Source organism: Condylura cristata, unplaced genomic scaffold (assembly GCF_000260355.1).
Source record: "Condylura cristata isolate star-nosed mole 26May11 unplaced genomic scaffold, ConCri1.0 scaffold00006, whole genome shotgun sequence".
Classification (NCBI taxonomy): domain Eukaryota; kingdom Metazoa; phylum Chordata; class Mammalia; order Eulipotyphla; family Talpidae; genus Condylura; species Condylura cristata.
Window position 1 is genome coordinate 23,506,312 of NW_004567107.1, and position 12,731 is coordinate 23,519,042.

At 34.5% G+C, this 12,731-nt stretch overlaps 1 protein-coding gene across 1 annotated transcript in view; it reads left to right on the forward strand.

Annotated features, from left to right (window-relative positions):
• Positions 1-12,299, forward strand: part of ERP44 (endoplasmic reticulum protein 44) — a 64,600-nt gene extending 52,301 nt beyond the window's left edge. The window contains exons 9-12 of the mRNA XM_004677479.2: positions 3,303-3,414; positions 4,565-4,706; positions 10,017-10,119; positions 11,719-12,299. Coding sequence (XP_004677536.1) covers positions 3,303-3,414; positions 4,565-4,706; positions 10,017-10,119; positions 11,719-11,820 — 459 coding nt within the window. The 3' untranslated portion in view covers positions 11,821-12,299. The remainder of the gene's footprint in view (positions 1-3,302; positions 3,415-4,564; positions 4,707-10,016; positions 10,120-11,718) is intronic.
• The last annotated feature ends 432 nt before the right edge of the window (positions 12,300-12,731 follow it).

The window sequence follows — 12,731 nt, forward strand, 5'->3', positions numbered from 1 at the left end:
ACATGCATAGTGACCTGAATATTTTTCTGTTTAATAATATTATGTTGGGTGTTTTCATTGTTGATTTAGAACTTGCTTCCTAAAATAGTTATTTTCCTTTATTTAGGATTCTAAGTCCTTACTGCTCTTTAAACTGCCATCTTGAAACCCATTGTACTTGTCTTATATATGCAGTTTTGTGAAGCTGTCTAGCTCCCCATCTGAGCAGATAAAAGCAGCCCACTCTATGCTTCTGTGAATGTCTTTCTCAGTAGTGTGTTATTACCATCCTTGCCATACTGGAAGATACAGGACTTAGCCAAAAATATGCATTTTTTTATTGCAAGGCACAGTAGAAAAAAAATGTTCTCTAATATATACTGATAATCAAAAATTTCATGAAATAATACTTATCTTTGTTTTTAATATACAGTTAACTGTACATTATTGTGAATAAAAACTTTGTTTTCTTCCCTTTTTTAATGCTTGTTACAGGTTGGAACTATCACACATAATCTAGTCTCATGTCCAATTGTTATCACTTGGTACTAAAAAATAAACTCTTAGAAGTAGGTACATCCATAGAATTTGAGTACTACTACTACAATTTGAGTGTTTGGCCACTAGGTGTTGATGATGTGCCATAGTCTAAGTATAAGAAATCTGGAAGAGAATGGGAGGTTAAGCTTTTTTATGCACATTCATAATTAGGGCTTAAACTTTTAAACAACATTTATTAATAGAATAGTTACAAATAATGTTTTAATGGGCCTTTAAGCCAAAGGTTTAAAAAGTAAACATTTGAAGATATTTGTGTCTTTATACTTGAATTGTTATCATTCTTAGTCTTTTCTGTTTGATCTTATACTTACTTTCAAAAGAGAGAGTAGATTAGAGTTTTCTGCTTACAATTTATTGAATGAAAATATTACTTTTCTCAGTTATCTCTCAGACTTCAGGTGTGTTTAACTCAATTACTTACATTTTTATTGCATTAGTTCATTTAGTCTTCAGAAGCACAGGCCATTTCACCTGCTTTGACATTTCTTGCAGGAATAGTTTCAAATACAGAATTTAAAAGTATAGACATGGAAAAATCTTAAGCAATTAAACAGTTCTCCACATATTCTCCCCCAGTTGGCACACTTAATCATTCCTTAGATTTATTACATGTTGTAACCAACCACTCATAAATCATTTAAACTATGAGGAAAGATTTGTTAACTTGTAAATTCGGGTGTCTTGATAATACTTCTCTTGAATCTTTTAATACCTGCTTGGTAAAGAGTATGTTATGTGATATAGGGAAACTTGGACCCAAGCAGCATAAATTACCAGCCACTATGTTAATGTATTTAAATTTATTTAGCAAACCAGTTGACATACTTTCAAAACAATGAAGGTTTATTACTTCTCATGTTTTTGATTCATCCATATTTTTGTTAAATATAACAAAAAGTAATATATTAAATGTGTTTCTACTTTCAGCTTTCTAACTTTTAAATTTTCTAAAAGGTGTTTGCTGAGTCTTCTTTAGTATATATTCAGCAACATTGGTGTTTTCATTTATTTAGTCATAAGTTAATTGTACATTATTGTATATAAAAAGTCTGTAAGCAAAACCATAAAATATGATTCTTTATCTTAAGGAATTTTCATTTTAGTAGTTCACAGATACAGATAATACAGCATTAATTCATGCCCCACCACATGAGGGGAACTGAGAAAATGTTCTGGTAGTTCAGAGGAGAGAATTCACTTCTACCTTGGGAAGAATTATCAAGTTAATAAAAAAGATTTTTAGAAACAGAAGGACTAAAAGAAAAATACTCAGAAAATGGGGAAGAAAAAAGGTTAAAAGTGAGGGAGTTGTACACTAATGTTCCACGAACTGGTTTTATTTTGAAATGGAGAAATTAAATAGAAAATTTGAAATGTAGGCTTGGATTTTAGGTAGGAGCTGGACTTAGAGATACAGTAAGAGGTTATTGAGATGGGTGATAGTTGATATTGGCAGGCTAGTGCACAGAAGTCCAAAGACAGAACCATGGTGAGTAGCAGCAGTAGGGAGTTGGGGACTATGAGCCCCAGAGATAAAAAGAGAGAAGCAACAACTTTTAAGTAAGCTTGCAAGGTGCCACTGGGAAGGAAGATGGGGAAATCACTGCTAACAAATACGGGGTTTCCTTTTGCTGTGATGAATATTTTGGAGGATTAGATAGTACTGGTAGTTTCAAACTTGTGAATAAAAGCCATCAAATTGTATAGGCTAAAATGGAGGATTTTATGGGGTGCAAATTAATATTTCGATTTTAAGAAGAGAACTATGATAATAAGCTTAATAACATATATGAGTGAAATGGGCTTTAACATGAAGATAGGGACTGGGGGGGGTGGCGCGGGGAGGGTACCTTCTATAGGATAGGTTCCAGTTTCCATTTGTTTTGTTTTTTGTTTGTTTTTTTAGATAAAGGACAATAGTGCTTTCTGCTGAGGCAGTTCCTAAATTACAGGGAGACACTTGGAAATAATTTGATTATTCAGTCCTTTTCAGACATTTTCTTATGAACCAGAACTTACCATTTGTCAGGGAGATTAAATGATTAAAATCACTACTACTTAACCTATTTTTTATTTATTATTCTCTGAAAACAATTTTAAAAAGCACTTTAATTTTCAAGGTGCTTTTGTATATGTATGTGTGTGTGTGTGTATATATATATACACACACAATGTATATATATAAAAATACACATGTAATTGTAAATATTTGATAATGATACTGATAAATTATGTATTGGTGGAAAACTGTTGGGCAATTGTTATCTTTTGCTCTGAATCACACACTTTTCACCTTTGGGTGTAGGTCACTTGTAAGTGAAGTTGATTTTGCAGTAAATTTTAGAATACACACACATTTACAAATCATATTTTTTAAAATCGTTGGTCTACTCAGTTTTTGTGAAAACTGAAAATGGTAATCATGTTTGCCTCGCTCTAAAATCAAGATCTTGGTAAACAGCATAGTTTTCCCCTTCAGCAACTCATTTTCTAAAACTGGATGTCCCTTGGTACCCCATGTGCAGTACCAGCTAACACATCAGACAAGGCAGATCAAGTCTCACTATAAAGCTTTCGGTGGGAACAATGAATTCTTTTTTCAGTTAAGGCTACTGTCTATTAACACAACTGGACCTTCATTTCCTGGGATGTTGCAAGTGTTACATGTTACATGGTTTAGATTCAGATTTATTTGTACCTGGAAGATAGCTAGAATTGAATGGAAAGGTCTAATGATTCTTACTGAGTATTTCTCTATATAGGAATTGACAGAAGAAGGACTGCCTTTTCTCATACTCTTCCACATGAAAGAAGATACAGAAAGTTTAGAAATATTCCAGAATGAAGTAGCCCGACAGTTAATAAGTGAAAAAGGTAGTCGGCTTAAGGTGTTGATTTTCATCCTTTCTTTCTCTTTGTTTCTTTCTCCTCCTTCCCTACACTATTAATGTTATAGTCACATAAAGATATTGGTATTAAAAACTTAAGATACTATAATTCTTCTTGCCCCCAAATTTGCATAGAAATATGGAAGTGGGGAGTACTAGTAGAGAGGAACTATGAAGTAGTGGCTTAAAAAAAAAAAAGCCATGACTGGACCTCCCTAGTGGTGTAGGGGTTAAGTCTCAGCATTATCATCCTTGCAGCCTAAGTTTGATCCCAGCCAGGGAGCTGACTCACATATAGCACAGCAGATCTCGCCTTGTCTCGTCTGCTGCTCCCCTCAGCAGTGTATTTCAACAAATCTACCTGTTCTGCTCCCCATTCTGTCTCTGGTGAATCCACCACTTCCCCCACCTTTGGCCTACAGCCCACTTCTGTGCATAGATGAGTCAGTTATCAGTCTTAAAAAACAAAAATCCATGATTGTTTTAGTTCCCTAAAGTCAAATAACCCATAAAATCCAATATTATAAAAGTTGAAATCCTTGATGTAGCATCTTCTAGCATCTTGATATATTTGTCTGGTTCCTTTCTAATAAATAGTATTTTATTTCTAAATGAAAGAAAATTGAGTAGTTTTTTTCCACACTACTAAGTGTCAAAAGGAATTTGAGGTATCACCAGCTTTTTTTCTATGGTTAGAAATTAAGGTCAAACAAAATAAACTAAAGGCATTGGGATCAAGCTATGCCCAAAGTATAGTAAGTATTTGCGACTTGAATTAGGTTAAGCAGCCAGTAGGAACTGGAAGGGCATTCCTGATGAAATGAAGATGATGACATAAAGAATCTCTGTCAGTTTCAGGAATTTATTCCCCAGATCTGTGTAATCTGCAAAGCAGACAATAGCTGTCACTATAGCATTTGAATTTAGTTTGAATTTATATAGTTTCTAAGGTGAAGTTATGCTCTGCCCTAAGAGCTAAAAGCTACCTCCTGTCAGTGTTGTAATATTGAGGTGTTAGTTTTTGTGATCTTTTACTCTAAAGTATGCTGAACTTTTTAAGTGTGTCACTTCTTATGAACTGAGGACATGGTGAAGGAAATTGTAATCTAGCTATCCAAATTCTATTTCTTTTAAAGGTACAATAAACTTTTTACATGCTGACTGTGACAAATTTAGACATCCTCTTCTGCACATACAGAAAACGCCAGCAGATTGCCCAGTAATAGCTATTGACAGCTTTAGGCATATGTATGTGTTTGAAGACTTCAGGGATGTATTGTAAGTATTCATTTCTTTAATTACAGTTTTATATATCTCAAAAACTTAAAACAATTGTTTGAGTATTTGAAATAGTACTGTGTTGGAACAGTAATTCTTTTCTATTTGGATGGAAAAGTTTTTTTTTTTTTCACTCTACAATATGGTATGATTGACTACAAGAATTATTGGATATATCCTTATAGAAACATTTGTAAAAGGTGATTTTAATGGCTAGGGATTCATCTCTGAAAGAAACATTCTAGCCTATGAGAAATTAGTCCTGAGTTGAGTTTATTTATCAGTACATCAAACCAGTTATAATCCTAGGAATGGGAAGTAGTCCCCTCATATCCTGCAAGTGTGTAGGGAGTTGGGAGGGTGGTAAGAGAAGTGACTATATTTGAAGCTCTTTGAAAGAAATTAATTTTTACCTTAGGTGTCTGTTTCTGTTCCTAGGCACTGTTCTTCTAATATTTTTTAATTGTAAGGAGGGCACATGCTGTGTGAACTACAAACTGAGCATGTGTGATAGAAGTTAGTGTTAAAAATCAAATCATTCATCAATGTGAATCTGACACATTTAATGTCTTGCATAATTGTTATTGTGCTGCATGGTAATTAAGGCTTAAATGATAAGCAGTTTCCATAAATTACTGTGATTTCTATTATTTTTACTTAGTAACTCAGTATTTCTAGGGTCAACTGGAGGAAGTATGTGGTTGTGGTGAGGAAAGAAAGCAGATTTGCTGTCTCCTACCATGCCAGAGGTGGGCATTGATGCGGGGTGTAGGGGAAGGGTGCAGTCAGTGTTCTATTTGCCTATTCCCTATTTCAGAGAAACTTGAGACTTACAAAGGTAAAATAACCAGCTAGGCCACACGACTAAATAGTGGCAGGGCTACGATTCATATCAGAGTATATTTAAACCCAGAATCCTAAACTTAAAGCATTAATACCAAAAAAGTAATGTTTTCAGTACATATGAAAACCAGTGTGTTGTGATGTGACTTTTTCAGCACCCAGTGCAAGTATAAGATTTTAACTACTGTGAATGTATCTAACTGTTTACTTGGAATCTTTCCTAGTATATATCAACTATGGACCTGTGGAAGAACTGAACTCTCGTATACTGTTCATTTTTGCACAATGTATGATTTCTCCTCTCAGGTGTGGCCACCGTGGTTTCCCCACCACCAAAGCACCCACAGTCCATCACCATATTCCTTTGTGCTCATATTCTTGTTTTCACCCCTTCTCATTCCTTTCCTTAGCTTCTAGCATTTATCTTTGACCATTTGTTTGGTTTTTCTATATTCCACATATAATTGAAAACACCCAATGTTAATCTTTTCCCTTCTGATTTAATTATCTAGGATTAGCCCTTCCAGCTCTATCCATGGTGCTGCAAATGGCATGAGTTTATCTTTTTTTTTTTAATTGCTAAGTGATGTTCCATTGTGTATATATACTACAAAAAATGCCATTCTTATGGTCAAATACTATATCATTCCATTGCCATGGTTACACAGTATATGATTGATTCCAGTATATGAGACTTTAGATAAGGGAAACTATAGGAATAGAGAACAGGTCTGTAGTTGGCAGGAGTGTGGTAAAGAGGAGGGTCTAGTTCAGAAAAGGGGGTCTGATAGAACTTTTTTGTGTCCTGTTTTTGGAGGTAGCATGTATAGGCATATGTTAAAAATCCACAAACTGTAATTTTAAGAGTTGAAGTCTGTATTTAAAGTTAAAAAATTGTACTTCTCTTTTGGGGATCGGCCTCAACACACAGGGGGAGCGCAAGAGTTTCAGAGATGTGAAGTGTGTGCAAGCCATTTTGGGGGGGCGGGGGAGCAGGAATGAGGAGACAGGGAGTCTAGGGTGCAAGTGTCTCCTGCCTCTGGTCTCAGCAGGACTTTATTTATACATTACAAGCAAGCAGTGGGATAACATTAGCATATGAATTAAGCAGAAAGATCACAATCATCCCCTTTTTTCTAACAGTTTGGGGTCATTTTGACCTTCAGCTAAGATTATAACATTTATTATTCTTAAAGTCAATCTATTAAAGTTAGAACAGGCACATAAATTCATAAAATTTAAGACTAACATTCCTATATTTACCACAATGAAAGATTTGCTAAAATGAAGCCCATTTAACCCTAGGTACTATTTAATGACCTACATTCTCTTTGAGACATCCTATAGGTGAAAAGAGATGAAGTAAAGCCAAGGGCTGTGGTGGAAAAGTTTCTTGTGAATCCACCACTAAGAGAGATATAGTAGAGCTCCTCATTTAAAGACCAAACAATAGAAAGCTTAAGTAAAATTACTCATTTAAAGACTGAACAATAGAAAGCTTAAGATAGTAGAGTGATGGGATTTGGGTTATCGGTTCTGGGCAGAAAAAGGAGTTCTGGGTTATTTTTTTTACCATGTTCTTAGTGCTGCCTTGTTTTACAATGCTGATTTTACTATAACAGCCAATTGCTTTTATTAAACAGCAAATTGTAAAATTATTTTTTACTTCATCAGATGCATTTGAATGAAGAAGTTTTTACAATTACAGGAGTGGCAAAAAACAAAATAGAGGGGCCCAACAGGAGCCAGCTTTGGGGCCCCCTAACATTTTAAGAATGTGTCCCCACAAGCTCGGACCTTGTCAGACAGCATGTGTTAGCTGGCCTGCACCACTTCTCAACTTACATACATTTGTCACAACTCATTTAATAATACAGTAAATATTTTTGCATTTCACTGTGTCTAAATTTTTCATCAAAATAAAGATGGTAAATAAGACCAAATAGTGTTTAGAGAATGGGAAATATCTAAGTGTTCTAATTACAAAACTCAAACCTTAATATGTGAAAATATAATTGAATTTATTATGGCTCACGTCCATTTATTTTTCTTTTTAGCAAGTAAGCTTGTTGTCTGTTTTCCTCACATTGTTGATTTCACTGATTGTTACTGATGGATAGTTTCTGACGGCCAGCTAGTTAGCTGAGTTTTTTTTTTGGTTTTGTTTTGTTTTGTTTTCAGATAAAAGAGTTTTAATCCTCATCTTTCTCTTCTCCCAGATTAAACCAGATACTTCCTGTCTCCCTTGTCTTTGACTTTTATTCACAATTCTTTCACTCCTCTCATCTTTTGACTCAGGAAAAATCTGTTTTGAATATTCTCCATAAATTTATTACAGTTAAAATTTAATTGTAAATTATTTCTTGACTAACAGAATCAATTCTCACTGTATTAGTTGTGATCACCTTTGGATTTTCTACAAATTAGCAAGGCTTTATCTTACAGATAAACCATTTGCAATTCTTTGGGTTGAATGGATATGTTTTAGCCACTTTGCTGTGGGTGATTGTAGATGATGTCAGATTAAATTTAAATTGATCTCTCACTGTTTATCTCTGGTGTTTGTGCAATTTCTTCAGCACCAAAGAACCTTTCTGAGGCATTCTGTCAATAGAGCTACCTGACAGTCATTTGTATTTGTAAACTGTGCATTTGGCACCTGCTGATCTCTGTTGCATTGGAGCTAGTGGGGAGCCAAAATGGGTGTACAATGAAGTTATTGGTTGGTACATCTCAGTAGGAGTTATTGAAAGGAAGAAACAGCACTTGCAGGACCTGGGAGAGAATAAAAGAAAAAAGAAACTGGTAATATTAACACAAGCCAGCTATTCTTTGCTACCAAAAAAATAATGATTTTTAAGTCAGTCAATTGTATTGAAATTAAAGTAGACCTGATTTTAATTGTTGTAACAGATATGAAAAACAGAGGGTTTCCACTTAAAACATATAATGAACCTTAAAATTACCAAGATCTCAGTGACATGTGGGCAATCCAAGCAAAAATATAAATTAAAATAAGCAATAGAAAAATACTGCTACCTTCCAAAGAGTAAATTAAAATGCACTAGTCTTTTGTCAAATTAACAAAACAAATTTTAATAATAAACAGTGCTGGTGAGACTTCAAAGAATAAACATGTAGACAATAGTAGCAAAAAATGATGTTTTGTAGGTGCAATTTGCCTACACTTTGTTGAAAAGTTCACATTCTATTTTATCAGATACAACTCATAGGAAGAATAAAAGGAAAAGAGGCTGATGCATAAATTACTTAGCACAGGATGGTCTGTACTGCATGTGTCTACTATTGACCTATGAATACATGATTGGTAATCAGAGAAATGAAGTGAGTTGTGTTATTTTCCTCAGAATGTTTTGAAGCCGTCAAGGGAAATTTTCATCATGAAAGAGAATGCCGCAGTGGTATAAGAAGACCTCAAAAACAAAACAAAACACTACTTTCAAAGCCTTGAGCAGTACTTTGCTTTTAACAGTGTTAAGCTATCCAGTGTAGGTATGCATGATTGAAGAAATTATAAAGAAATTTCCCTGTGTTTAAAAAGAAAAATAAAATGCTACACCGTAGTTTAGATTATTTTGATACAACTATCTCTACATGCAATGAATGCCTTCAAGGACCTGTGTCTCAAAAAAGGACTTGTAAATTCCCAAGTTAAGGCTATACAGGGTCACTTGGTTAGTGAGACTCAAATGCTAACAGAAGCTGAATAGTACTAATATATACTTCAGACTCTTAGTAGCACTCTGGTCACAAAGCTACCAAGTTTTTGTAATGGTTGGCCACTAACACTGTTTTCCCCTTGAGCATTGTTATTTTTTAATGTGGTTTTGCAGAAACATACTGGTTTTTGGTGGTGGTTATTCCATATGATAAGTAAGGAGAATATATAAATGCCCAACAATAAGGAATGATTAAGTAAGTTTTAGGACAGCATCATTGTAGTCTCTAATGTATCTGTTAAAATAACCATAGAGGGCCCTCCCTTGTGGCGCAGTGGGGTAAAGCACAGCACTAAGAAGCTTAAGCCACTTGCACATGAGTTCGATTCCCACCTGCCCCGGAGGAGATCCACATGGCGTGGCAGACCTCTCCTGACCCGCCTGCTGCTCCCCTCAGCAGTGTACTTCGTCGATCTGCCTGTTCTACTCCCTGCTCTGTCTCTGGTGAATCCTCTCACCCTCCGCATTTCTGTCCTGTACCCCAGTTCTATATGAATAAATAAATCTTTAAAAAAAAAAAAACCATAGAGAAATTTCTTTGAAACAAGTGTGTGAATTAGACCTCATGATTCAGCTGTATAAAAATGTTCATCATGTATCTGGTCTGTGATAGCTATGAGAAGATGGTGGAGGTTACAAGTAAAAAAAAGAATGACGTCAAGTTGGTAAAAAAAAGAGCTAAGTCTATTTTAATAATTTAATCTAAATTTTTTTTGGACCATTTTAGAATTCCTGGAAAACTCAAACAGTTTGTATTTGACTTACATTCTGGAAAACTGCACAGAGAGTTCCATCATGGGCCTGACCCAACTGATACAGCCCCAGGGCAGGTAGGTCTCTTGTTTTCTAGAGGGAGTTTTGTTTTTCTAGTTTGTCTTGAAGAGGAGCTAAAGCTCTTACATAGACTTAGAGCTTCTGCTCCTGAATGTCATTGTAAAGAAATTCTGAACAGACTCTAGAATATACAAATTTTCTGTTAAGATTCATTAAAATTGTTTTAGAACTTCAGAGAACTTGCAAGAATGTTACAGTATAGTTTCTTGATCATATAAGTTGAGGTGGTCTGGATATGTATGTCGTCTGTAGACTATCATCATAAAAGGGTTAAACACAGTTGCTTTAAAAAAGAAGTAAGGGGTAGAATTTGGAAGCTGACAGATGAGTGAAGAAATCTGTGGATTCCATTAATTGCTCAAGCCTTGTTTGTGATTGATATGTTGACCACACTGGAGAAAGAAAATGATTTGGTATTCCTGCTAATTACCTGATAAGTCTTCACTAATACAGTATTAATAATGTTAGAAACTTAACAGTTTAATACAACATTTCCACTTGAAATTTAGAATGCTTTACAATAAAGCCAGTATTTTCTATTTGCTCTTTAAATAAGTATATATATATATATATATATATATACTCACACATATATAAGCTATATAATATAGATATATTTACCTGAGAATTTTATCTTTACCTGGTAACTTCTAGTAAAATTAGGTTCAGAGTCAAGCGTTCCCTTTAGAAATCTGATGACACTCTTTTTTTCCTTGGAATGTGAGTTCAGATTTTCTTTGATAATTAGGCAGCTATAAAAGCAGGTGAACTTTTGTTGTCCTCAGAAATGTAGGCCTGCTTAGCACTTTATCTGATTCAGGAAAGATGTAGCTTGTCATTGTTCTTATTTGCTTCGACCTATCTATTAGACAGATTAACCGGATGTATTATCTCAGTAAACAATAAAAAATGTTTTGGGGGAGGGGAACATGTGCCATTACATGTAGTGTGTTGTGTGCCTGAGTTTAACACAGTCATATTTCTCATCAGGAACTTGGGTGGAGATAGGACTACATTCTTTGAAATTTTGGGAAGTCATTCTTAGATAGTTCCACTGTATTTTTGCTCACTGTTAGTACCCAAGTAAACTACTACAGAAATTAATTTCTTGTAGCATTGAAGTACTTGTTTTATGTCCATTAAGCTTTAAAATTTCTGGTATACAGGTAATTGCTAGGTCAGAGCTCTAGCTGCAGAGAAGTAGGTATTTCATTCTCTTACAAATGACTGTTACAAATTAGAGAACTAAGAGTTTGGGCTAACTTTGACAGGGTTGTACTGCATCTACAGAATATTCTAGAAAGTATTCAGGTGAGGCCTCTTTTGTTTTTTCCCACCATGTCTCAGAAACTGTCAATAAATCCATAATTAATTACTCTATATGACAGCCCTGTTCTGGAGAATGTGACCTTGTAAGGGTATTGAAAATGGGGACAGCCAATTTTCAAACTTAATTCTTGTCTTTGGCATAACTAACTTACCAATTATTATGCAAATAATTATAAGGTAACAGCCATTCATCTCAAGTTCTTACTAAAATACAATGACAATCTAAAATATGTTGAAATAAAGATGTTTTATTCTTTCTTTTGTAGCCAGGTGAAGATGTAGCAAGCAGTCCACCGGAGAGCTCCTTCCAGAAACTAGCACCCAGTGAATATAGGTATACTTTATTGAGGGATCGAGATGAGCTTTAAAAACTTGAAAAACAATTTGCAAGCCTTTCAAACAGCAGCATCAACTTACGTGGTGGAAATAGTAAACCTATATTTTCATAATTCTATGTGTATTTTTATTTTGAATAAACTGAAAGACGTTTTGGGTTTTTAATTTTCTTTCTCCCCCTGACTCAAAATACAATGTCAGTTAATATAGCCTCTTTTTAAAAAGCCTAGGGTTAAAAAAAAACAACAAAAACAGAGGCCTATCTTTGCTTTAAATCTGTCCTGTAAAATTTTTATAAATCAAGTGAAAGGTGACATTGCCAGAAACATACCATTAACTTGCACTACTAGGTTAGAGGACTTAGGGCTGTTTCCCATGTAGTATGTGCTTTTCTTTCTTTTCTTTACATATGATCAATTCTGTCGGTATTTTCATTATCACATTTCTCAAAGCTAAAGGGTATATATTATGGATACTTGGAAAGGGAATAAATTAAAATTTTCACACTGTGTACTGTGTTTTACTGATTGGTCGGATATTGCTTATGAAAATTCCATAGTGGTATTTTTTTGATTCGTAAAATGTGTAACTTAAACATACTATGAAGAGGAGGAGAGCCATAAGCCTGAACATTTGGCAGGAATTGTCCTTATGAATTAAGAAAAAGAAAATGAAAAGCATTATTAATTTTCTGTGAGTTTGTCTGACAACGTGGCATTTGGATGGCATTTAAAACTGAATTTTACCTAACTCTGGGAGATGGAGAGGCTATTGAACTAGATGACTTTTAAGGCTCCTCCTATCATAACACATCAGTTTCCAAAGAAAAAAACCAGCAGAGAAATTGTACTTCAATAATTCTAACCTTCTTATGTCTTGTAGAGTCTTGTTACAGTTGTATAGATAAAAACAATAAGGCACATATGTTTTCCTTTCTTTTCCA